Source organism: Bufo bufo, chromosome 1 (genome assembly GCF_905171765.1).
Source record: "Bufo bufo chromosome 1, aBufBuf1.1, whole genome shotgun sequence".
Classification (NCBI taxonomy): Eukaryota; Metazoa; Chordata; class Amphibia; order Anura; family Bufonidae; genus Bufo; species Bufo bufo.
In genome coordinates, this window is record NC_053389.1 from 679598366 (window position 1) to 679625661 (window position 27296).

At 43.2% G+C, this 27296-nt stretch overlaps 1 protein-coding gene across 1 annotated transcript; it reads left to right on the plus strand.

Annotated features, from left to right (window-relative positions):
- Positions 1–814: 814 nt before the first annotated feature.
- LOC120986704 (protein shisa-like-1a) lies at positions 815–26112 on the plus strand. Its single transcript, XM_040415407.1, has 3 exons — positions 815–986; positions 20784–20997; positions 25848–26112. The coding sequence occupies exons 1-3, from the start codon at positions 815–817 to the stop codon at positions 26110–26112; spliced, it is 651 nt and encodes a 216-aa protein (XP_040271341.1).
- The last annotated feature ends 1184 nt before the right edge of the window (positions 26113–27296 follow it).

Genomic DNA, 27296 nt, shown 5'->3' on the forward strand with positions numbered 1-27296 from the left:
ACTATATGTCACCCTGCTAACCGCTATAAATATACCACTTGTAGCCTATCTGGACATTAGATTTGCTAAACGCTAAATGCTATTAAAATAAGTATGTATAAAGTACAAAGAGCAGATATAATGCAAAGATGATTGTTCATTGGGTAATCGTTGACATCTTTATACCGCCAGATAATCATAATATCCTATGAAATTATCTTGCGGAGTCTCAGCCCGTGTGAAGAAAGGGCCCTTTAGATATGACATAGATGATGATAGATAATAGAGAGATGATAGATTTGAGATAGATAATGGACAGCTGATAGATGGATAGACAGATAGATAGACAAATAGATAGATAGATAGATAGATAGATAGATAGATAGATAGATAGAAGAGAGAATACATTTTTCATTTTTTTATTCGTTTTGGAGTGTGCTGCCTATTTATCCTTTTTTGATACTTTGGACATTGGTCTAGCTCCATTGGGCTTTGCACTTCATCTTTCTGCTGATCTAATTGTTCCGGTGCTGCTGATAGATAGATAGATAGATAGATGATAGATAGATAGATAGATAGATAGATAGGTACAGTACATCTTTAAGTTGACTGCATGCTTCCCAGTGGTAGATCACTCATGTAGCGGGATGAAATGTACTGTAATCTGTGACTGGTGACCCGCCAGGTAACTAACGCCGCTGAAATAAAAGGCACCCAGAAGACTTCTAAGAGACTATTGCTTTTAAAAGAGGAACTAATTGGACTGGAACAATAAATGTATCTGCTCATGTGGCAAGCCTTAATGGCATTTCTTCTCTGTTTATTATCACAGGTAATGGATGCAAAAGATAATGTTGCTTGCGGTTTCTTTGTATCTTTCTTCCCCCCACCCCACTGCTCCGGCAAACAATGTCCACAGAAGGCAGGAACTCCTGAGAAGATGAAGAGGCTGAATCCGGCTAACCTGCTTCGCTTGACTGTGCTGCTCCTCAATTATCTCTGGAGAGGTAAATGCTGATTGCACTCCTCCTCTTTATCACAAGAGACCAACACCACTTCTGCCATTATGAGATCTGGTTTAGTACCGCCATGTATCTGATCCCAGACTTCATACCTATTTACAACAGGATAATTCTCTTTTCACATCCCTGACTGCAGCTTTCTATTGTATTGGCTGTGCTTGGTATTGCAGCCAGCCCCATTCACATTGTGACCGTATGTGATGTCAAACCGCTGATCGGCGGGGGTGCTGGGAGTCAGACCCTACCGATCTGATATTGATGACCTATCCTGAGGATAAGCCATCACAATTAAAATACGTATCCCCTATCACAGGATAACGTTAAAACCGGAATACCCCTTTAAGTAAGGAAGAATATGTTACCTCTCCTGATATGTTTGTTTTAGTGTCTACTTGCATTCCTTCTAGAAGTTATTAATGAATTACTAGCAGTGTGCAATGAAGGACCAGATGGGTGTTACCAAGGAAGGGGGGCTGACACTGGCAGCACAGATTGGATAGTGTGAGACTTTGCAGGGGCACACCCCCAACTGGTAATATCCTGATGGATGTTCATTGCAGGCTGATGGCAATTCATTCTTAACTTCTAGCAGGAATAATAAAGGAATGGCACAACATAGAGCCATAAGAATAGATGCTCCAGAATTTTTATTACATGGGAAATGCAAGAATTAAAACAGACATGTCAGGAGTGGTTGTCATTTTTATGAAAAATATACTTGGCTTTCATTTATCTAGAACACGTGCGTTCTCCTTTGTGCATGAGTTACCAAATTCATATTAAGTTCCTATTAACAAAGTGGGACGGAGGCCATTCCTGACTTTGCTATGGGACACTTGAAATATTAGTACTGCACCTGTATGTAAGGCTACTTTCACACTAGTGTTTCTCTTTTCCAGTATTGAGATCCAGCAGAGGATCTCAATACCGGAAAAAAAAACTTCAGTTCTGTCCCCATTCATTGTCAATAGGGACAAAACATAACTGAACAGAATGGAATGCACCAAAATGCATTCCGTTCCATTTGGTTGCATTCCCATACCGGAGAGCAAACCGCAACAAGCTGCGGTTTTCTTTCCGTCCTGGGATGCAAGTCAATGGGGATGGATCCGTTTTCTCTGACACAATAGAAAACTGATCCATCCCCCATTGACTTTCAATGGAGTTCATGATGGATCCGTCTTGGGTATGTTAAAGATAATACAACCGGATCCGTTCATAACGGATGCAGATGGTTGTATTATCTTAACGGAAGCGTTTTTGCTTATCACTGCTGGATCAGGCAAAAACGCTGGTGTGAAAGTAGCCTAAGGGCTTTTTCACACTTGCGTTGTTGGGATCCGGCATGCACTTCCGTTGCCGGAGGTGCCCGCCGGATCTGGAAAAACGCAAGTGTACTGAAAGCATTTGAAGACGGAACCGTCTTCCAAATGCTTTCAGTGTTACTGTGGCACCCAGGACGCTATTAAAGTCCTGGTTGCCATAGTAGGAGCGGGGAGCGGGGGAGCGGTATACTTACAGTCCGTGCGGCTCCCCGGGCACTCCAGAATGACGTCAGAGCGCCCCATGCGCTTGGGGCGCCCTGACGTCACTCTGGAGCGCCCGGGGAGCCGCACGGAAGGTAAGTACACTGCTCCCCCGCTCCCCGCTACACTTTACCATGGCTGCCAGGACTTTAGCGTCCCGGCAGCCATGGTAACCATTCAGAAAAAGCTAAATGTCGGGTCCGGCAATGCGCCGAAACGACGTTTAGCTTAAGGCCGGATCCGGATCAATGCCTTCCAATGGGCATTCATTCCGGATCCGGCCTTGCGGCAAGTGTTCCGGATTTTTGGCCGGAGCAAAAAGCGCAGCATGCTGCGGTATTTTCTCCGGCCAAAAAACGTTCCGTTCCGGAACTGAAGACATCCTGATGCATCCTGAACGGATTTCTCTCCATTCAGAATGCATGAGAATAATCCTGATCAGGATTCTTCCGGCATAGAGCCCCGACGACGGAACTCTATGCCGGAAGACAAGAACGCAGGTGTGAAAGAGCCCTAAGGTGGGCAGAAGGAGATTATGTTATAAATAAGTTTTGTTCTTTTAAAATGGATGATTTGTTGTAATGTTTGAGCTATTGGTAGAACAATAACAGGCTGTGGTGGCGAGGAGCTGGCAGTACCCCGTAGCTTTGTGAACATAGCAGTATTTAGTTGGCCCTTTAGTGCAGCTGAGACAATCGTGTTGGGGTAGGGACCACTCCTAGTTAATATGGTGCTGCAGAATAATGGCCTTCGCTGCCATGATTAATGGGAGTGGTTTATTTGTTAGTCCCAGTTATTAGCGTGGGAGAACTGAGCTGGGGGCACATGGGCCGGGGCAAGATATTGCCTACGGGCTGGGTTCTGTTCCCACCAGTCAGGCCATGCATCAGGGCAGCAGTGCATTACTGTTGTGACCTTGGGTGACTTATGTGTAAGAGAGCCTGCAGCAAAGGGTTCCTGGGCCACTTCGCAGAGCAGAGATAGAAATAGCCGCTGCAGTGTCTCAAGTCCCTAGAGAGACATCTTTGAAAAACTAGGCTGTGCAAGATTGTGGGCTGAGAGATCTGTGGGCACATCTGAACCCTGCTGCTGTGATGCCTGTCCCACTAAACGTTTGTCCCACTAAAATATTGTACATTTTTTGAATCAACATCTGGATCTGAATACTTTTGTAATTGCATTTAATAAAAAATGTAGTATAGTACTGAGGTATAGAGATGTCGCAAACATAAAATTTTCCGTTCGAAACGCGAATTTTCCCAAATGTTCGCGAACCGGTGAACCGCCATAGACTTTAATAGGCAGGCGAATTTTAAAACCCACAGGGACTCTTTCTGGCCACAATAGTGATGGAAAAGTTGTTTCAAGGGGACTAACACCTGGACTGTGGCATGCCGGAGGGGGATCCTTGGCAAAACTCCCATGGAAAATTACGTAGTTGACGCAGAGTCGGGTTTTAATCCATAAAGGGCATAAATCACCTAACATTCCTAAATTGTTTGGAATAACGTGCTTTAAAACATCAGGTATGATGTTGTATCGATCAGGTAGTGTAAGGGTTACGCACGCTTCACAGTGACAGACCAAACTCCCCGTTTAACGCACCGCAAACAACCGCAAACTGTCCATTTGCACAACCGCAAACTCCCCATTTGCACAATGTTGGATACCAAGCTAGCCATGTCCTGTTCCTTGTCCTCACTGATGTCATTGAAGGTCTCTTCCTCCACTCAGCCACGTACAACACCAAGGGTCCCCGAAAGGTGACAACAAGTTCCCTGGGACGCCTGCTGTGGTTGGTCTTCCACCTCCTCAAAGCCACCTTCCTCCTCTGACTCCTCTTCTTCAGACTCCTCTCTCTGCGTTATTATAAGGTGTGTTAAGTAGTACTATTCCTATCAGGTTAATCCCTGTTACGTCCCCTATCAGGGGACGTGTATATGGCATCGATTTTAGGAACGGCGAGATGGAAAAAGATGCTTGGTCGGTCCTCCTACTTCAAATTTGGGGCACTGCGCGTGCAATCTAATGTGCCGCCAGATAGTTGTGGTGTGTTATGTTGTTCTATTCTTATCAGTTTAATCCCTGTTTCGTCCACTAAGTATTATTATTATTATTATTATTATTATTATTATAATAATAAGGTGTGTTAAGTAGTACTATTCATATCAGTTTAATCCCTGTTACGTCCCCTAGTATTATTATTATTATAAGGTGTGTTAAGTAGTACTATTCCTATCAATTTAATCCCTGTTACGTCCCCTATCAGGGGACGTGTATGGAATAGATTTTAGGAACCGGGAGATGGAAAAAGATGCTTGGTTGGTCCTCCTAGTTCCAATTTGGGGCATAGCGCGTGCGCCGTGCAATGTACTGTAATATGAGTGGTGTGTTAAGTAGTACTATTCCTATCAGTTTAATCCCTGTTACGTCCCCTATCAGGGGACGTGTATGGAATAGATTTTAGACAACCGCAAAGAGTTGTCAATAGTTGACACACTCATGACATACATTTTATTGCTGTATGCGTCAATCTTGGTGTAGTGATGACTGTGCTCGTGCGCACGTTTGGGAGATTGCAGGCGATGGGGGTTTTTCAAAGCCTATGGTCGTGCTGAGGTAGTTCACTGACAGTTAAGTGACCCAGAAAACAATGATTCTGCAGTGTGGGCCCATTGTTGGCCTAGTAGGCTTTAATGATCACCTTAGATGATCACAAAGAAAATTAATGTTTTTTCTATGCAAAATTATCCAGCCGATCGCTTTTGGTCTGTTCACAATGAAGCAACGACCTTATCATCTGGGGTGTGCCAACATTGCCATTGCCAACACACTCATAGAGGTGGTCGCTTCATTGTGATACGCAAGCCCCTTCACCACAACAAGGTAATGATCACGAAGGGGAATTGACACATGTATGTGCCTTTTTTTTTGTTTTGTTTTTGCAGCCACAGTGCAGCACCAGAGGCCAGAAAAATTAGGCATGTAATTAGGCAAATTTATGTTTCCCAGGCAGAAAGTGCCCTAAAACATTGCGGCTTGAACCCTAATTGGTGGCGGATAAGTCACGCAAGTCATCCGGCATTCAGAGATAAAATACAGCAGCGTGTATACCATTTTTAGCCCAGTGCAGCTCATCTCATCAGGCCTTTTTTAGTCAAATGCATCCCCCACTGTCAGTCCCTTCGGGATCCATGCCTCATTCATCTTAATAAAGGTGAGGTAATCTAGACTTTTTTGACCAAGGCGACTTCTCTTCTCAGTGACAATACCTCCTGCTGCACTGAAGGTCCTTTCTGACAGGACACTTGAAGCGGGGCAGGCCAGAAGTTCTATCGCAAATTGGGATAGCTCAGTCCACAGGTCAAGCCTGCACACCCAGTAGTCAAGGGGTTCATCGGTCCTCAGAGTGTCGATATCTGCAGTTAAGGCAAGGTAGTCTGCTACCTGTCGGTCGAGTCGTTCTCTGAGGGTGGACCCCGAAGGGCTGTGGCGATGCGTAGGACTTAAAAAGCTCTGCATGTCCTCCATCAACAACACGTCTGTAAAGCGTCCTGTCCTTGTCGGCGTGGTCGTGTTAGGAGGAGGATTACTTTCACCTATTCCCCTGTTAGATTCCCGTTGTGCTGTGACATCACCCTTATACGCTGTGTAAAGCATACTTTAAAATTTATTTTGGAACTGCTGCATCCTTTCCGACTTGCGGTAATTCGGTAACATTTCAGGCACTTTCTGCTTATACCGGGGGTCTAGTAGCGTGGCCACCGAGTACAGGTTGTTCTCCTTCAGCCTTTTTATACGAGGGTCCCTCAACAGGCACGACAGCATGAAAGACCCCATTTGCACAAGGTTGGATGCCGAGCTACTCATGTCCCGTTCCTCGTCCTCAGTGATCTCACTGAAGGTATGTTCTTCCCCCCAGCCAACACCACGGGTACCAGATAGGTGACAACAAGCACCCTGGGATGCCTGCTGTGGTTGGTCTTCCTCCTCCTCCTCAAAGCCACATTCCTCCTCTGACTCCTCTTCCTCACACTCCTCTTCCAGCGTTGCCGCAGGTCCAGCAAGCGATGCTGATAAGGCTGTTTCTGGTGGTGATGGTGACCACAACTCTTCCTCTTCACGCTCATCTACGGCCTGATCCAGCACTCTTCACAGGGCACGCTTCAGGAAGAAAACAAATGGAATGATGTCGCTGATGGTGCCTTCGGTGCGACTGACTAGGTTTGTCACCTCCTCAAAAGGACGCATGAGCCTACAGGCATTGCGCATGAGCGTCCAGTAACGTGGCAAAAAAAATTCCCAGCTCCGCAGAGAGTAAATGTAATCTACTGTTACACCAGATATGAGTTGCGCTGGTGACACTATGCACTTGCAGCAGGGCCTTAAACACACAAACACGTGCAGGCAACTGACTGCTATTTATTCACAGTCAAAATTGTTGTTTTTTTCTTAATGTAATCTACTGTGACACCAGATATGAGTTGCGCTGGTGACACTATGCACTTGCAGCAGGGCCTTAACTCATTTCTTCCAACTGATGTGTAAATAACTCCTCTGACAGATCAAGTAAAGCGGCTGTGGTGCTAGTGTTGGTGGTGGCGGCAGGTGGGCGGTGCCCGAAACTGAGCTGGAGGAGGATGGTGCGTCAAGGTTCCGAGCGGAAGCTGTAGAAGATTGGGTGTCCTGTGTTAGCCAGTCAACTATGTCCTCAGAACTTTTCGAGTTCAGGGTACATGGCCTCTGAACACTGGGCATTATTCTAGGGCCGAAGGGAATCACAGCACCACGACGGCCCCTGCGGGGTGGCCTGCCTCTGCCTGTCATTTTTTTTAGATTAGTTTAGTTCTACTATGCGTGCAAGCTACTGTGACACCAGATATGAGTTGCGCTGGTGACACTATGCACTTGCAGCAGGGCCTTAAACACACAAACACGTGCAGGCAACTGACTGCTATTTATTCACAGTCAAAATTGTTGTTTTTCTTTAAATGTAATCTACTGTGACACCAGATATGAGTTGCACTGGTGACACTGTGCACTTGCAGGGCATGAAACACACGCGCGTGCAGGCAACTGACTGCTATTATACTACAGTCCAAAAAGTTTTTTTTTTTAGTTTTTTTTTTTAATGCAAGCTACTGTGACACCAGATATGAGTGGTGGCACTGGGCAAGTGGGCACAGTATACGCTATGAGCCAGACTCACACGCTGTCAGGAAACTGCAATTAGATTACATAGGAAAAAAAAAAAAAAAGCAGACTGATGTTCTAGCCCTAAAAAGGGCTTTTTGGGGTGCTGTCCTTACAGCAGAGATCAGATGAGTCCTTCAGGACTGTAGTGGACACTGAATACACTAGCCTAGCTATCGATTTCCCTATTAAATCAGCAGCAGCTACACTGTCCCTCCTCTCACTAAGAATGCAGCTTCCGAATGAATCTAAAATGGATGCTGTCCAGGAGGTGGGAGGGTCTGGGAGGGGTGGGTCTGCTGCTGATTGGCTGGAATGTGTCTGCTGACTGTGAGGTACAGGGTCAAAGTTTACACAATGATGATGAATAGGGGGCGGACCAAACATCGCATATGTTCGCCCACCGCGGCGAACGCGAACAAGCTATGTTCGCCGGGAACTGTTCGCCGGCGAATAGTTCGGGACATCTCTACTGAGGTATTCACTGAAATCCATCTGTATAGCGCCACCTGCTGTTTGCTCTTTTTTTTTTTTTTCTGTCCTGCTCACTGAGACGGAAGCACATGCTCAGTTCTATCCTTCAACTGCCACCAGCTGCAGTAGAAAGGACACGCTCCCTAAGCTGCTAGTTTGAAATAAATCAGCAATTGGAGTAATGAATGGGGAGGTCTCTGGATCCATGTGAGGTACAGGACTGGTTCTAGGTTTGTTAGAAAGAGTTTCTCGTACACCAGGCATGCTCAACCTGCGGCCCTCCAGCTGTTGCAAAACTACAACTCCCAGCATGCCTGAACAGCCTACAGCTATTAGCCTACAACAGGGCATTGTGGGCGTTGTAGTTTTACAACAGCTGGAGGGCCGCAGGTTGAGCATGCCTGTCGTACACTATACGATATCGGATTTTCATTTTTTACATTAATAATGAGATAACCCCTATAAGAGACTTGTGCCACTGCAAATTGTGGAGCTGCACTGTTATCTGATTCATGTTTGTGCCAAATTTTGATAGACAAGAGTTAAAGGGGTGTTCCAGCCTTTTAATATTGATGACCTATCCTCACATGCGCACGGCGTGTGCCTTCTCTTCATACAGCTGATCGTCGGGGGTGCCTGGAAAACCCCTTTAATTATTTCAAGGCAACCTCACCGTATTCCTCCAGCGCATGGTTTGAAGTCTCAGTGACTCACAAGCAGGCCTGCGGATTTGTGGCTTACATGTACACAGTTTTCATAGATGTGAAACCTCTCCTATAGACCTGACTGAGAACATCATCTTTGATGATTTGAAATTCCCTTACATCCTATGTACTTTTGCCTTTTTCTCTGAAAGCACTGCCCCTCAAGACGAATTTGCACTGGAATTTTGAGTGGTCATCTTAAAGACAAGGACACAGTAGGGAAAAACACATGTCCATTAAGATGAACCTTATTCCACGTTGACCCCCCCCCCCCCCCCCCTTAATAATAAAAATTACCCCTCCTTGTGCTTGCTGAATAGCCACTTTCTATACTGTTTTTGGAGGACTGCTTTGTTGATGGAGTTGGGAATGAAGTGAAATGACTTGTTTTATCACAGAGCAAAAGAAGGAGTAGTAAGTAATAATACAGTCCTGATCAAAAGTTTAAGGCCACTTGAAAAATGGCAAAAAATCATATTTAGCATGGCTGGATCTTAACAAGGTTCCAAGTAGAGCTTCAACATGCAACAAGAAGAAATGGGAGTGAGACAAAACATTTTAATGAAAAACAACAAATAAACTGAAACAGGCTGTTTTTCAGCTGATCAAAAGTTTAGGACTACACCTCCAAAAAAAAACGAACCCCCCCCAAAACAAAAATCCAACTTCCAAACATGAACTCAGTAATGAGTAGCTCCGCCGTTATTGTTTATCACTTCAAAAATTCATTTCAGCATGCTTGATGCAAGCGTTTCCATGAGGTGAGTGGGAACATTTCTCTAAGTGGTGAAGACGGCCGCACGAAGGCCATCTACTGTCTAGAACTGTTGTCCATTTTTGTAAACTTCCCTTGCCATCCATTCCCGAAAGGTTCTCAATTGGATTTAGATCAGGGGAACACGCAGGATGGGCCAAAAGAGTGATGTTATTCTCCTGGAAGAAGTCCCTTGTCCTGCGAGCATTGTGTACTGTAGCGTTGTCCTGTTGAAAAACCCAGTCGTTACCACACAGACGAGGGCCCTCAGTCATGAGGAATGCTCTCTGCAACATCTGGACATCCGTTTGACGCCCCTGCACTTCCTGAAGCTCCATTGTTCCACTGAAGGAAAAAGCACCCCAGACCATTATGGCGCCCCGTCCACTGTGGCGTGTAGAAAACATCTCAGGTGGGATCTGCTTGTCATGGAAACCATCAGGACCATCAAGGTTAAATTTTTTCTCATCAGAGAATAAAACTTTCTTCCACCTTTGAATGTCCCATGTTTGGTGCTCTCTTGCAAAGTCCAAACGAGCAGTTCTGTGGCGTTCAAGGAGACGTGGTCTTTGAAGACGTTTTTTGTTTTTGAAGCCCTTTAGTCTCAGATGCCGTCTGATGGTTATGGGGCTATAATCAGCACCAGTAAGGGCCTTAATTTGGGTCGAGGATCGTCCAGTGTCTTGACGGACAGCCAATTGGATCCTCCGGCTCAGTGCTGATGAAGTTTTTTTGGGTCTTCCACTTGACTTTTTTGTTCCATAACCCTCAAGATCATTTAAGAAATTCCAAATGATTGTCTTACTGCGTCCCACCTCAGCAGCGATGGCACGCTGTGAGAGACCCTGCTTATGCAGTTCAACAACCCGACCACGTTCAAAAAGGGAGAGTTTTTTTGCCTATGCCATCACAACGTGTGACTACCTGACAGAAAATGTCAATAAATCCACATCTTTGCACAGATTTGGCCTTTTAAAGGCATGTGCTTCTAAAATTTGGATCAGCTGAAAAACAGCCTGTTTCAGTTTAATCGTTATTTTCAATTAATTGAATGCTCAAAAAATGTTTTGTCTCACTCTCATTTCTTCTTCTTGCATGTTGAAGATCTACTTGCAACCTTGTTAAGATTTAACAATGTAAAATAAGATTTTTTGCCATTTTTCAAGTGGTCTTAAACTTTTGATCAGGACTGTACAATACAATAACATTCAGAAGAGGACATCAATAACCTATATAATATACCTATATTACCTATATCAATATCCCTGAATATTAATGATTTCACTTCTGTAAAAGACAGGAAACACTACGGTAATGACTACTGAGGTGGACAAACCATCAGTCAGAACCCTTGGGCGCAGCACAGAAAATGTTTCTGGTCCATGCTGTCTATACAGGGGCGTGGCTATAGGGGGTACAGAGATAGCAGTTGCTACCGGGCCCAGGAGCCCGAGGGGGCCCAAAGACCCTTGTGCCACCTAAGAAGACACTGGTATTATAGAAAGTGCATGCTGGTCAAGTTACACCTCTGGCTGGAAGGAAGCGGTAAGGTCAAGAATTTGGCATGGAGGGAGGAGGTGTTGTTTCAATTTTTGCCTTAGGCAGCACAAAGGCTATGTGCTCCCCTGCCCCTGGCCACAAGGCACTGAGGGAAGAGGGGCCCAAGCTGAACTCTTACAGGGCCCATGAGCCTTTAGCTACTCCCCTGTGTCCCACACTAGCAGTGACTAACTTTGGCTCTACTTTTAGATGGATTGTCCTCTCTGGACAGTCCTGTTAAAGGTGGGTTTTGTCAATGTCTGAAAAACTGGTCAGAATGGAGCATCCTCTGGTCCTCCAATGGATCATTTCATCTGAGACATGGCTGAACATGTGGAAATACAAATTAGCCTCAGACACATATGCCTAGATATAGTATACAACAAGGCAGATCAAGTATGGTAAAATTGGGTGAATTTGATCCTGGATTTAGATCAAGGTTCATCTTATATAGTGGACAAATAATACCAGCAAGCAGTGCACAAACATTACTCAAATTTGCCTGAAAAGGTGGCAATATACCTTAGAAAGCTGCCAGCTGAACGAGCAGCCGTTATTCCTCTAGCTCCAGCGTACACATGTTCAGCTCTGCAAGTGGATGCTTTGTAAAATATGCAACAAGAGAGGAATAAAATCCCATGTGTGACAAAAAACATTTTACACAAAATGTGATAATACAGGCATGGCACAAATCGACCACAAAAAAACCCTTCCCTCCACTTATACTGCAAGACAGATTATAAAGCTGCCCATGCATATTAGCTAAATGATGGATGAACCTGCCAATTTTGGTGATACTGGACGACCGTCCAATGTGTATGGCAGCCTCCTGACTCTCCCTTCGCTGACGGCAGATGTCATGGGAGAGAATGATTGGGCAGTTGGATTTCAACATGCCTGATTCTTTTGGTGAGGTAAGCTGCTGCCAGAGGTGTTTGGGAACATCTTAGTTCTCTCACCCCATTCAGAACACATGCATGCCCTGCTGAGTCAAGTGGGCATGCATATGGGGGAATCGGGAGAGAAAGCTTTCTACTATTCAACTTCCAGATGAAAGATATCTCGTGTATAGCTGAGGTCCGTATACACAATGTATGTATTGACTGAGAACGGTTGGGTTCGGCTGGTAGTCTATTGCGTATGGGGAGCTCCCGACTATTCCCTGACAGATGATGTCGGGGGGAAGAGAAGGATTGGGCAAAGTGAATATTTTCACCAGATCCTTTTGTTCTCCAAGGATATACGCTATCATCAGAAATGTCTGGCAGCAGCTTTCTCCTTTCTCCAGATTGAATACACATACACGTTAAGCCCATAACGGGAAATATATGTGTATGGGGGAGTTGGGAGAGGTAGCTGATTCGGCCATCGACTGTTAAATGTGTATGGCTGCCTTAAAGAGGACCTTTCACCGGTTCTGACTGTTAGCCTAGCTCCCCGTACCTGCGATTCCGCCCCCACACGCAGGTGCGGGCGCCGGGCTTCTTCACTCCTCCCATTGCTGCACGCCATTCTGACAGGCGCGGGCAGCAGGGTTCTTAGCTGTGGTCTGCACTCCTGCCAGCAGCATCTCCCTCCTAGCTCTGAGCAGAGCTTGCACTCTGGCAAAGAGTTCCTTGTGTGTACTGTATTTAGGGTGTGTGTGAGCGTGTCTCTCCCCCATTTGTGAGGCAGCCTGCTCACGCCTTCTATCTTCCCCAGCCTATGACTGGTCTGCAGGAGGTATTTAAAGGCGCCTCCTTCTGCAGGATGGCGCCTGAGCAACTCGGGTTCCTAGCTAGTCTAGTTTCCTGTTTGAGCTAAGGTGTTCTGTTGGTTCTTGTCATTCTGTGTACCGGACTTTGGATTACGCATTACAGACTTTTCCTGATTGCTGCCTGCCCTGACCCTGATCTACGTTTACGGACTTTGCCTGACTGCCGCCTGACCTGACTTCTGCCTTCGTACCCTGAATACGCCTTTGTCTGAGCAGCCTCTGGAAACACAGAATCCACTGGGTGTATTGTGTCACCTCTGGTCCCGATTCCCTCATGTTCTAATTCCCCTATGAGGTAGCACCTGGTACTCCCCACGGGAAAGTCTCTCCTCACAATCAGAGGTACCACGTGAAGAACGAGGGGTGTACTCAGACATAGTCCTCAGAGGGAGTTGGTCACGTGCGGTAGCAGTTTCCCACCCGCTGGTCATAACACTGACATTACAATATCAATATCTGGCACTGTAGGCCAGGATTAGGATATGTCATCATGAAAAAAAAAATCTGATCTTCTGCTCTGTTGTGCTGCTGTGCCCCCCGAGCCATTGAGACAAAACAGCTCACCTTCTCCCTGATGGTGACACAGTCCGCTGCGATTGGACAACGCCAGGGAGAAAGAGACGCCCCCTAAGAAACATGGCTGTCTCCTCCTTCCTGTACCAATGCTATTGATTAGCATACAGGGTGCCAAAACAGAACGGGGGCACAGCAGCGCAACAGAGCAGCTGATCAGAAAAAAATGATCACAATGATATCTCCTAAAGATGCCCTACAGTGCCAGGTATTGATATTGTAATGTCAGAACTCATGAAAGGTCCTCTTTAAAGCTTAGTTTACACAACATAATTTTGTCAAGTTCCAACTTATTATAATGAGGACCAGGATTGCACATTATGTATGTATGTATCATGTACTGATTTTTCTATAAAATGCAGACGATTCTGGCAATAAAGGGGTTGTCTAATCAGGGACAATTGGGGCATATCGCTAGAATATGCTCCCATTGTCTTATAGGTGCGGGTCCCACCGCTATAGGTGCAGGACCCGAACCTATATCGAAAACGGAGACCAGCAAGTGAAGGAGGGCGCACTGCGCATGCACAGCCGACCTCCATTAATTTTCTATGGGGCCGGCAAAAATAGCGAGCACTGGCTCGGCTATTTCCATTGGCCCCATAGAAATGATTAGGAGCGGGGGCCGCGCATGCGCGGTATGCTCCCATTTAATTCTATGGGGAGCCGGCTTGGTGGTGGCCGGACCTGAGTCCTCAGGCCACCACCTTGTGGGGCTCCGTTCTCGATATAGGTTCGGTTCCCAGCAGTGGGACCCGCACCTATAAGACAATGAGGGCATATCCTAGCGATATGCCCCCATTGTCCATGATGAGACAACCACTTTAATTGGAGGGACCATTCATGTCAGATTCATCTTCAACTACAATTGCCAACTGAAAACAATCACTACAGGTCACTGACTGAAGCAATTATCTCCGGATGTAATCCAAATGAGTCCAATCACACTCTAATTATTGGCATGTAAACCCTCCCTGCGGTGAATGATAAGTATGATATCTGTAATGAATACTAGACAATATAAATGTATCAATATTGCCTCTTTTCATGCCTCTATTGTATCTTTATATCTTATGATCATTTTTCACCTTATAACTATGCTAGGAATCTGCATATATTTGATATTCAGCTTATAAATGAGAATATAATTTTCTCCACTACCCCATGCCGTTTAGGTTTGCCAGTCACATTCATTTAACGATGATGAGAAAAATGCCCTGCTCTTGATCTCAAATTAGCTTAAATCTAATACTTGAGATGAGCAGAGCAATGACTGATATTCATGAATCTGTCTGTAGAGCACAGTTCAGGCACGGCGATTATCTACATGGTCAAGCCGGGTGGGAGGTTGTACTGGAAGTCACTGGCATACAGTGGGGATTAATGGGGCCACACTTCATGATAGCAAAGCTCTAATTAATTGAGAAAGAATATTTCCCAACTGCTTCAGAAACTCTTACGTGTACTGGTAATGGTCTGCTGTAAGGATCTGTTGGCCTCCTTGCTATGCTCAATAACTGGAAGGAAATTCACATACACACAGATATGGCATCACGTATCTCTATGTGTATCCTTGCGTCTGATTGAAATGTACAGATCTTAGATTTTTCTCCAGATCTCTGATCTGTATGCATGTGTCCACATACAGTAGAATATCACCTGTAAGGGCATCTTCACACATAGTAGATTTGCTGCAACGCTCCCATTCATCTGAATGCAGCTTGCAGAAATGCATGTGGTTGCAAACAAAACAAGCCCATTCAGAGTTGCAGAAATTTCTGCCAAAAATATGCCATGTGTAAAATATACCCACATGAATATTAGCATTATTCTCAGTCCAGCACTCACTTTGACATCATTAATCCATCCATTTAGGAAGAATTTTGGAATATGCAGTACTATGCAAAAGTTTTAGGCAGGTGTGGAAAAAATGCTGCAAAGAAAGAATGTTTTCAACAATAGAAGTGTTAATAATTTATTTTTATAATTTAATAAAATGCTAAGTGAATAAACAAAAGAGAAATCTAAATCAAATCAATATTTGCTTTGACCTTACTTTGCCTTTAAAACAGCATCTTCTAGGACCGGTAGACATGCACACAGTTTTTGAAATAACTCAGCAGGGAGGTTGTTAGAGAGCTTAGAGAGCTAATCACAGATCTTATGTGGATGTAGGCTTGCTCAGATCCTTCTGTCTCCTCATGTAATCCCAGGCAGACTTGATGATGATGTTGAGATTAGGGCCCGGGTTTGGGGGGAAGGGGTATATCATCACTTCTAGGACTCCTTGTCCTTCTTCATGCTGGAGATCATGAAATCGTTCTTAAACACTATGTACACCTTCAGGGGCAATTTTTTGCATTTTACTCACTTGGGGCTAGAAATCATTTTTTAAATTGGTCTTTATTAAAAATATTGAGCCGTTCTGTCACAAAGGATTAACTGTTTTTCTAGCTGTGTGCATCCTACTTTTACTTTGTAACAGTCATCTAATAACCCATATCTCTAAATTACTAAGAGGTCATAAACACTTATTTAAGCCACATTCTTATCAGTAAGATAAGGATTGAGCTTCGATGAGTGTTTATAAGGTCAGGGATCAGAGATAAGGAGCCCCTAAGCTCCCTGCCTGACGGAGCAGAGAGAAATCAGATCCTGCTAGTAGAGCAACTCAGCTCTGTATAGAGAAAATGACTCCATATTTTTAAAAAGACCAATTGAAAAAATAAGTTTTAGCTCGTAATGAATACAATGTAATAGTAATAAAAAAAATGACCCTAAAAGGTATACATAGCCTTTAATGACATTGGCTTTATGTTTGGGGTCATTGTCCTGCTGCAGAATAAAATGTGGAGCCATTTAGATGCCTCCCTGATGGCACTGCATGATGGGTAAGTATCTGCCTACATTTCTCAGCATAAAGGACACATTTAATCCTGACCCAATCCCCAACTTCATTTGTTGAAAACTTATTGCAGCAAATAAAAGACACCTTACTTCCCTTCAAAATCGGAAGATCAGATCAGAACTGGCAGAAACCAGTGGGATCCAGGTACACCCACCTACTGTTCAGAGAAGAGTCTGGCCAGAAGTGGTCTTTATTGAAGAATTGCCGCAAAAAAGCCATACCTTCAACATGAACACAAAGCCAGGCAACTCAACTATGCACAAAAACGTAGTAACTGGGATGCAGAAAAATGGTAGCAGGTGCTCTGGACTGATGAGGCAGAATTAGAAATATTTGGATGTGACAAGAGGCAGGTTGTTCAGTGAAGGGCTGAAGAACGGTACAATAATGAGTGTCTGCAGGCAACAGTGAAGCATGGTGGAGGTATCTTGCAAGACTGAGGTTGCATTTCAGCAAATTGAGTTGGGGATGTGGTCAGGATAATGGTGTCCTCAATGCTGAGAAATACAGGCAGATACTTATCCATCAGGCAATACCAACATAGAGCCAATATCATTAGGAACTATATTTAGTGTAAAGAAGAACAAGGAGTCCTGGAAGTGATGCCATAGCCCCCACAGAGCCCTGATCACAACATCATCGAGTCTGTCTGGGACTACATGAACAGGCAAGAAGGATTTGAGCAAGCCTACATCTACAGAAGATTTGAGGTTAGTTCTCCAAAATGTCTGTAACAACCTCCCGGCCGAGTTCCTTCACAGACTGTGTGCAAGTGTACCTAGAAGAACTGATGCTGTTTTGAAGGCACAAGTATTGATTTCATTTAGATTTCTGTTTTGTGCATTCATGTTGCATTCTGTTAACTGATAAAAAATAAAGTAATAACACTTCTAATTTTTAAAGCATTCTTACTTTGCAGCATTTTTTCCACACCTGCCTAAAACTTTCACACTGTACTGTATGCTGTAGTCCATGTAACAGAATTATCAAAGAAAAAAAAGAAAACATTTAAGACACTGTAAGCAGGGGCGGATTAAGTGCATCAAAGTCCCAGGGCTGTTTACCCAACTTGGGCCCCCCTCCTTCCATTTTCCCCTGACCAGCCCCACCCCCCTTCCCTATTCTGCCCCCAAAGTTTTTTTTTCATACAGCCACACCACAAACGTACCCTAATGGTATCCTATGTAACATCACAGATAACACAATGATAACTCCCTGAGTACAAATCATGTAGTACACTTTACCTGCAGTCCTATGTAACACCACCTCACTGACCACACCCCCCAAACTGCTAAACCACGCCCTGGCCCAGTGAAGCCACGCCCCATTTTGTGAAGCCATGCCCCCATCGCCGACCAAAAAAAGGTGGGGGAGAGAACGTTCAGACGGGAAGGTGAGCTGGGGGCAGCCCGGCATGCTTCTCTCCCCCTCAGTCAGCCACAACGAGCCATGTCTGAGGCTCTAGTGACTGACTGGGGGTGAGAGAAGCCTCAGTCAGTCATTTGCTGCAGCTCACGCTCAGATAGCACAGTGCTACTGTCTGAGCGTGAGCTACTAATAAGGAGGATATCCCTGCGTCCGTCCAGGCCCTGCGCCGGACGGAGGACAGGGAGTCTGAAAGCTGGACTGTCCGGCCTAAAACCAGACGTCTGGCCACCCTAGTAACACCAAAGATAACACAATGATAACTCTCTACAGATAATGTAGTAGATGTCACCTGCAGTCCTATGTAACACCACAGATAACCCAGTGATAACTCTCTGAGTGCAGATAACGTAGTAGATGTTACCTGCAGTCCTATGTAACACCACAGATAACCCAGTGATAACTCTCTGAGTGCAGATAACGTAGTAGATGTTACCTGCAGTCCTATGTAACACCACAGATAATATAGTGATAGCTCTCTGAGTGCAGATAACGTAGTAGATGTTACCTGCAGTCCTATGTAACACCACAGATAACCCAGTGATAGCTATCTGAGTACAGATATTGTAGTAGATGTTACCTGCAGTCCTATGTAACACCACAGATAACCCAGTGATAGCTCTCTGAGTGCAGATAACGTAGTAGATGTTACCTGCAGTCCTATGTAACACCACAGATAACCCAGTGATAGCTCTCTGAGTACAGATAACGTAGCAGATGTTACCTGCAGTCCTATGTAACACCACAGATAACCCAGTGATAGCTCTCTGAGTGCAGATAACGTAGTAGATGTTACCTGCAGTCCTATGTAACACCACAGATAATACAGTGATAGCTCTCTGAGTGCAGATAACGTAGACACTACCCCAGAATGGCCTGTGTCTTGTGGCCCAGTTCTAGGTACGGTAATCATGGGGACATTCTTTGCAGAGCTCAAGTCTAGAGCAGCCTCCATCTTATTGCAGCGCTGTGACCCCCGACGGAACAGGAGGAGGACACATCAGCAGCGCAGCAAGAGGGAGGAGGCGGCTCTAACCTTAAGCCCCACACAGAAAGTCCTGACGGACGTTATATGACATTTGGGCAGAATGGAAGTCAGGCCTGTGATTGTGAGAGAGGGACACAAGAGAAGATGCTGCTGAGCCTGTGCATTCTGTAATGTGGGCATTTGGAGCTGCAATGCGCCCCACAGACACGTCCGGCCCAGTGCTGCCGACCCAAACAACCTAGTTATGATCCACCATTGATTGTATGCTTATTCTTTTGTTTAATTGTTTAAAGGGGTTGTCTTCTTTAGAATACCCATTTCCAAATCCAGTCTATTATGGAATTATGAGTCAGTAGAAGGGGTCCGCTGTTCAGCATCCTCATCTACTGGCCATATCTTTCATGCCTGTACATTAGTTTGCTGCATCATGGATTTCAGTTTGCCCCTGTAGTGTTATGGTAGATATGGAACATGTGCTGTTGGGTTTCTCCACACCTTGTGATCAATGCAGGACCCCAATTAACAAAATTCAATTGCAAGAGAAGTCATGGTGCAGTAATCTATTCTATACAGTATAAGATCTGGCACTTGAAACAACCAACATATGATGGTTATGGGCAGAATCAGTAAGGACAGGGTAAATGAGATTGTTAACCATGAGTGTTGGTTTAAAGAGAACCTGTAACCTCTACTGACATGTCAGTTGCAGTAACTACATCCCGCTTGTAATAACAATTCTGGAGCATCTATTTTTTATGACTTTTTGTTGTGACATCCCTCTATTATTCCTGCTAGAAGTTATTAGCAGTTTGCAATGAAGGTCCAGATGGGTGTTACCAGTTGGTGGGGGGGGGTGGGGGTCCCCTCACAGTCTGACATTATTCAATGAGTGCTGCCAGTGTCAGACTGTGCTGGAACACCACTGATCAGATATTGATGACCTATCTTGAGTATACGCCATCAATATGTACTGGCTGTACAACTAATTTAAAGGGGACCTGTCACCATTAAATGCAATGCAATCTTCAGGCAGCAAATTATAGAGCAGGATGGGATGAACAGACTGATATATAGTTTTGTGGGAAAAGATTCAGTAAAACCTCCTCCCGTGTACAGCTATCAGTGCCTGACAGCTATGTATACACACTTACACACAGAATGCTATCAATCACTGATAACACCTTCTCCGTGTACAACTATCAGTGACTGACAGCTATCTATATATACACACTTACACAGAGAATGCAATCAATCACTGATAACATCTCCCTATGTACAACTATCAGTAACTGACAGCTATCTATGTATACACACTTACACAGAGAATGCTATCAATCACTGATACCAACTCCCTGTGTACAACTATCGGTGACTGACAGCTATCTATGTATACACACTTACACAGAAAATGCTATCAATCACTGATAACATCTCCCTGTGTACAGTTATCAGTGACTGACAGCTATCTATGTATACACACTAACACAGAGAATGTTATCAATCACTGATAACATCTCCCTGTGTACAACTATCAGTAACTGACAGCTATGTATATACACTTACACAGAGAATGCTATCAATCACTGATACCATCTCCCTGTGTACAACTATCGGTGACTGACAGTTATCTATGTATACACACTAACACAGAGAATGTTATCAATCACTGATGACATCTGCCTGTGTACAACTATCAGTAACTGACAGCTATGTATACACACTTAAGCCTGTTTTACACCAACAGATTGGGGATCACATGAGCACCACATCTCAGAATACTGATCCCACTTCTCCACATTGAGAGCTCCATAAAATGCTTTCTCTACAATTAGCATATTCTGACCTTTACTAAAGGCAGGATCAATGAAGGATGACCAATATAATGACAAAGAAAGTTGATTAAGTACCTTTGAGTAATAAGCAATCTTCATCTGTCTTACAGCTTCAACTGTTAATGTGCGCACATGTGAGGGTTACCCAGGACAGGGTGATGTGTATCACTCAGGCTTCCACTGTCCACGATTAACTGACTCTCAAGAACATATGTACTGCTGCTGGCCTGGAAATGACTCCTTAAAATACTGCTGTATGCACGAAGAGTTTGAATCTGTGATGAAAGTCAATCTATCAGAGAAGCTCGCCACATACATTTATAGGTATGTCTATAATAAATGTGCAGTTGTGGTGGCTCACTTCCAGTAGTAGAATTATGGCTGTGCTCAGTCCGAGGAAGCTAACCCAAAGCCTCAAAGTAGTAGGATAAAAAATGAAATGAATGGACGGCACTCGCAACAAATGAGATATGTGGATGTAGTTTATTAGATTAGATTATAAGGGAACTTAAAAAGTGTCAAATGGTAATTGCCATATATCAGATCGTGATTAACATATAGTAATATGGCTTATCTGTATATTTTAATAAAACTTGGGATGTGTGTGCTCTTTAAAAATAGATATTAAATGAATGACTAAATAAATAAATACATAAATAAATAAATAAATAAATAGTTGATAGGTGGCAAAATGCTGGTTCCTATAAAGAATTATTATTAGTCAGGATTTGATATCCGTGAAGTTGTAAGTTGATGTCCGTATGTAAAAAATATATATATAAAAAAATATATAGATGAATAAATAGGTGTCAAATCGTATTAGAGTCCATCTGTGATTAGAAATTCATATCCACTATATTTTTATGAGATACATCTAACAAGACTACTATACATACAATAATGAATATGCAGATTCCCATTATCCCAAATAACTGATACATACACATGTTTGAACTTAATATATATATTTTTGGAATATCGCTTAATATATATATATATATATATATATTTTTAATATTCATATATATTTTTTCATATATTATTTTTATTTCTATTCCTATTTTTATTCTCATTTTTAACATTTTTATGTTTTGAATATTTATCCATATGTTCTTAACATATCAACTAATATATTTTTTGTATATTTTTCGTATACTTTTTGTGGATTCTGTATCATGGATCATGGCATCCATCTAACTATTCGTCCAGGTATTAGAAAGAACAGAGGAGGAGCTTACAATCCCCTCCTCCCAATCAATTAATGAATCAATTAAACAATAAAGACAAGAGTATATATGGGCAAAAAGGTCTATGGCTACTCATACCCACTGAAGAAGGAGCTGAAGGCTCTGAAACGCGTATGGGGAGAGAGCAGCCATAAGTCCCATAATTCTATTCATACTGGCCAGTATAAGGAAAAGACTGCGGATTATACAAAGAAGAAAACCCGGCATTTCAAAAAATCCCGCTCAATAGAACACGTGGCACGCCGACCGCTTGAAAACCCTCACTACCCGGAAGTGACGTCACCGGAGGTGAAGAAAGAGCGCGACGGCAACACTCCTGTAATCCACGTGCACAGCGAGGACGCCGCCTACTACCTGGACGGCTGGAGAAGCACAGAAGAGTGGTAACGTACCCCTGTGTTATTTTTCCTTCCAGGTGGAGATCCGGCACTAATGCTAATGTACATGCAAACACAAACATAGAAGCAGATATAGGAAAGATCTATTTGTAAAGATCTATCTGCAAACACTACCACCTCGATTCTAATCTTTCATTATAAGTGATCACCAACAATTTTTTACCATTAGGATATGAACTGCCTTTAATAATTTATATGAACTTTTTGAACTATAACTTTTTGAACTATATGAATTTTGTGATCTATAGATAACCCCTTGATCTATAGGCATCTTATGAACTTTTTTTATGGAGTTTTTCTTCACTTTTTTGCTGACTATATGAACTTATTTGTGGACTATATGAATTTCTAATCACAGGTGGACTCTAATACGATTTGACACCTATTTATTCATCTATATATTTTTTTATATATATATTTTTTACATACGGACATCAACTTACAACTTTACGGATATCAAATCCTGACTAATAATAATTCTTTATAGGAACCAGCATTTTGCCACCTATCAACTATTTATTTATTTATTTATTTATTTATTTAGTCATTCATTTAATATCTATTTTTAAAGAGCACACACATCCCAAGTTTTATTAAAATATACAGATAAGCCATATTACTATATGTTAATCAGGATCTGATATATGTCAATTACCATTTGACACTTTTTAAGTTCCCTTATAATCTAATCTAATAAACTACATCCACATATCCCATTTGTTGCGAGTGCCGTCCATTCATTTCATTTTTTATGTCTATAATACAGCCATGAAATCCTGGAGTGACTGTAAAGTATGTATGGTATATAAGGTGTGGGGGACGGGGCGGGTGAACCTTTTCAAGTCAGTTTTGATTTGAGTTGCCTTTGCCAAATCAAAGGTTACATATTGTTTGATGAATTTGGCACATCTTTAAACCTAAGGAAGCTGCAACACGTTCAGGTTTTTTATGCAGATTTTGAAGCCAAAATCAGGAGTGGATTCAAAAAAAGAGGAAAATAATATCTGTCCATAAAGCCCCTTTCACATGAGCGTGACGGATTGTGTCCGGATGCGCTCAGGGTGCATTCAGTGAAACTCGCACCATTTCGCAAGCAAGTTCAGTCAGTTTTGTCTCAGATTGCGTTCACGGTTTCAGTTTTTCCGTGCAAGTGCAATCAGTTCTGATGCGTTTTTCACACGAGTGAAAAAAAAAACTTAAGGTTTACAAGCAACATCTCCTAGCAACCATCAATGAAAAACGCATTGCATTCGGGCTGCAATTACATCCCGATGATGCGTTTTTCACTGAATCCCCATTCACTTCTATGGGGCCAGGGCTGCATGAAAAACACAGAATATAGAACATGCTGCAATTCTCATGCAACGCAGAACTGATGCGTGAAAAAAATGTACACAGGCCCATTGAAATAAATGGGTCAGGATTCAGTGCGGGTGCTATGCCTTCACTTCACTCGCTAGTGTGAAAGTTGCCTAATACTTTCTTCCCTTTTAGGATCCACTCCTGACTTTGGCTTAAAACCAGCATGTGTGGCCGTACCCTAACATTTTTGTCTCAAAATGCTGTTTCGGTTTCTTGACACCACCCACCCCCACTGGAGTGATTATGCAACTTTTTAAAAATGTACATATGACGTGAAACTAACTAACATTATTAACCATGGCCACTTTCCCACCCACTTTTTAAAAGTGGCGCGTGAAGCGTAAAATGGCAAAGAGGCAGAATGGGACTTGTGCCAAAATTTTTGACTTTTCTAAGCCATAAAACTGGAGTATCAGTTTGATACATTTCACCCATAAGGGTTTGTTTGCACTCTGCAACCACAGAGCCATATAGGTCTTTTTTCAGGTCTTCCCTTTCAGTGTGTAGGCAGCGGCTCATCAAGCACCTGCAACCCCAGAAGTGCATACCTCATTTGAAATGCCCTATTCATTGCACAGTAGTAGTTTTTGTGGGATAACCTCTTTAATAAACTGCAATGTTAGTAGCCTCAGTCACATCTAGTTTTTTCATCCCCCTATAGAATAGCCGTCTCACTGCACCCATGTTTTAGATGGAAATATCCTCTAAACCAAATCAACCTCCATGATTCTCAAATAAAATGGTCTAATTCTGTAATGTAATCTTTTTTAAAGCAATAAGTGAGAGGTAGCAGTTAGACTTTGGAGATCGTGGCTTTTCCACTGCACTGTACTGGCTCTACCCTACTCTCCACTGTTTTGGTACCAGATGGTAAGTTTTTCACTGTGGATATGGTATTCCCTCAGTGTAGCTGATAGCAGTGTAGAGAAGAATCTCTCAGACCAATCCCTAGTCAGCAGTGTGCTCGCATGACTTGGTTCGCTTGGACCCCCTCCAGATCGGGTATGAAAAAACGTGCCGGGAACTGTTTTCAACTTTGGCCTAGTGGAAAAAAATAAAATAAAACAGGGTAGAGTCAGTAAAGTTGAGCCAGTTCCATGCAGTGGAAAAGTGTGTTACCTTCTAGACCGTTACATCTTTATTGAAGCATCTCATGGATGTCCTAACTTAAAGGGAACCTGTTACCGAGATTTTATGTATAAAGCTGAGGACATGGGTTGCTAGATGGCCGCTAGCACATCCGCAATACCCACTCCCCATAGCTCTGTGTGCTTTTATTGTGTAAAAAAACCGATTTGATACATATGCAAATTAACCTGAGATGAGTCCTGTCCCTGACTCATCTCACGGACAGGACTCATCTCAGGTTAATTTGCATATGTATCAAATTTGTTTTTTTACACAATAAAAGCACACAGAGCTATGGGGACTGGGTATTGCGGATGTGCTAGCGGTCCTCTAGCAACCTATGTCCTCAGCTCTATAGCCAAAATCGCGGTGACAGGTTCCCTTTAAAGTGATCTGTGCTAGTCGGAGATTGCACTAAACATCAGAATTACTTTATATTTGGTTATTTTCATACTCCCTTATGTCGGTACTGTTTAAGATAAAGATATTTAATAACATTTATATGGACTTGTGACTATAAATCTATACAGAAGATAACTACTCGTTATTTGAAAAGCTATATTATGTGATATATTTATTTAGTCAGAATACTTGAAAAGGAATAGCAAAGGAATACTGTCTCATTCTCCTGGAATACATTAAAATGCAGTAGGCTCTGTAGAAGCAGCACTTGTCTCGCCAGCTTCTTCTCTAGTGCACTCCAAGTCAGTGCAGACATAAACAAAGTTTCTGCATAAACAAAGTTTCATTTTAAAATCTTGTGGGAATGTTTAGGGAAGTAGAAGTATTGAGGTGCCACTGTTCACACTCTTATGAAAGGCTCCATTGGCAGTCCCTGTATATTTTACATGGAACATCTCTCTGTGTGGCCATTGGGTGCTGTTGGTATCCGTCATGCAGTGGATCTGGCGATGTGTTGTCTTTTCTGTTGAACACGGAAACCATGACATACCCATTTTGAGTTCTTGCACTATGTAGATGACACAGAACTGTAACCAGTCATATTTGAGATCAACGGGTTTTCTTGTCCTTTTCTTAGGAGCCCTCTCCCTCTGCTTGGCATTGGCTTCTACGGACTCTTGATCCTTTCACTGATGGTTGTAGATTTCATCTATTACTACAGACTCAATAAGACTTCTTTCTACAACACGTTGAGTCACACGTGGATTGGGAAGCATCTTATCCTTCCTCTTTTCCAGAGAAACCTGGAAGACGGCATTCAACAAAGGAACAAAGGTGTTACGGCAAGGATGACAGCAGATGCCAGACATGACGAGCACAGACCTTTAGAAGCCAATGTGTGAGGATGCTGCGGGGGTTGATTCACAATGGATTGCTGATAAACATTACCCTGCTCGCCACAGACAAAGGACATATTTATTTCACAATATGACAATCAGAAGCTTTACGAAGACACTTCCTTTTATTCTGTTTGTACAAGCATTACAATGGATGGTTGCTTTAAACAATGTACTACTCTCACACTATGCGATTGGATGTATATGCCTTTCTGATGAATGTAGAGACTGACAGGAAAATCTTCTGTAAGAATCTAACACAGATGTGTTTAGCTAATAGTGCTGGGGTGAAGAGCCTTCTAAAGACCTTCCGCTTACACTAGAATACTATTCCATAGTGCAAAGAAATGGTAGCATTGATATTTAGGTTTTGCATTAGTTATGCATTACATCCTCTATACTACAATGTTAACAAACCAATACTACTATCTGCAGGTCAGATGCTGGCTTAGTTATTATCCGAGTCATGTCTCAAGGCCTGTTTAAAAGGTCAGACATCGACTTATAAGATACCTACCTTAGATCTAGTGGCATTAGAGGCCGAGCTTGCTAAGAGCTTATTTGCATACCCTCTTTCCAGAATTCCAGCAGAACATCGCCTGGCCTAGAAAACTCTTCACCCCGATTGAGCACTCGACATAAGCAGATATAGTATCCCCTGGAACTGCAGAATGAAACAGGTAATGCGCTATTCTTCTCTATAACGACATACATTCTTAACGAATATATAGAAGGAGGATCAGCTCACCAGTTATCAGATGCAATACCAGGGTCAGCATGATCAGTGATCATCCGGATAGAAGGATGGAAGATCCAGCACTTGCTTTACTCATAAAACTTAAAGTGATCTTCCAGCATAAGAAAAAAAAATATCACATTTACTGGAGAACTAACAGAACACTTACACGGCTCCCTCCGTTTCATCTTTTTAGCTGCAGATCCACCTTGGCTCTACTTCTGCCATCCAAGATGGCTGCACCACCTCTCAAACTACCTGATGCACACTGTGCATTTGGTAGTCTGAGACACATCCTGTTTGCCCAGCCCTGCTCTTGGATTGGTCAGTACTGCTCACTGTGACCAATCCGAGGGCTGCAATTGCAGTTTGCATCAGGTAGATTGAGAAGTGGCGCAGCCATCTTGGATGGCATAAGTGGAGCCTAGAAATTATCAGATCTGTGTCTGAAAAG

What these genes read in the sequence shown, in the direction of transcription:
- LOC120986704 (XM_040415407.1), top strand. Translation starts at nt 815, where the DNA reads ATGGATGCAAAAGATAATGTTGCTTGCGGTTTCTTTGTATCTTTCTTC. An exon ending in CCTCAATTATCTCTGGAGAG is followed by an intron (nt 987 to 20,783) that starts GTAAATGCTGAT and finishes TCTGTCTTACAG; the next exon opens with CTTCAACTGTTAATGTGCGC. An exon ending in CTCGCCACATACATTTATAG is followed by an intron (nt 20,998 to 25,847) that starts GTATGTCTATAA and finishes TCCTTTTCTTAG; the next exon opens with GAGCCCTCTCCCTCTGCTTG.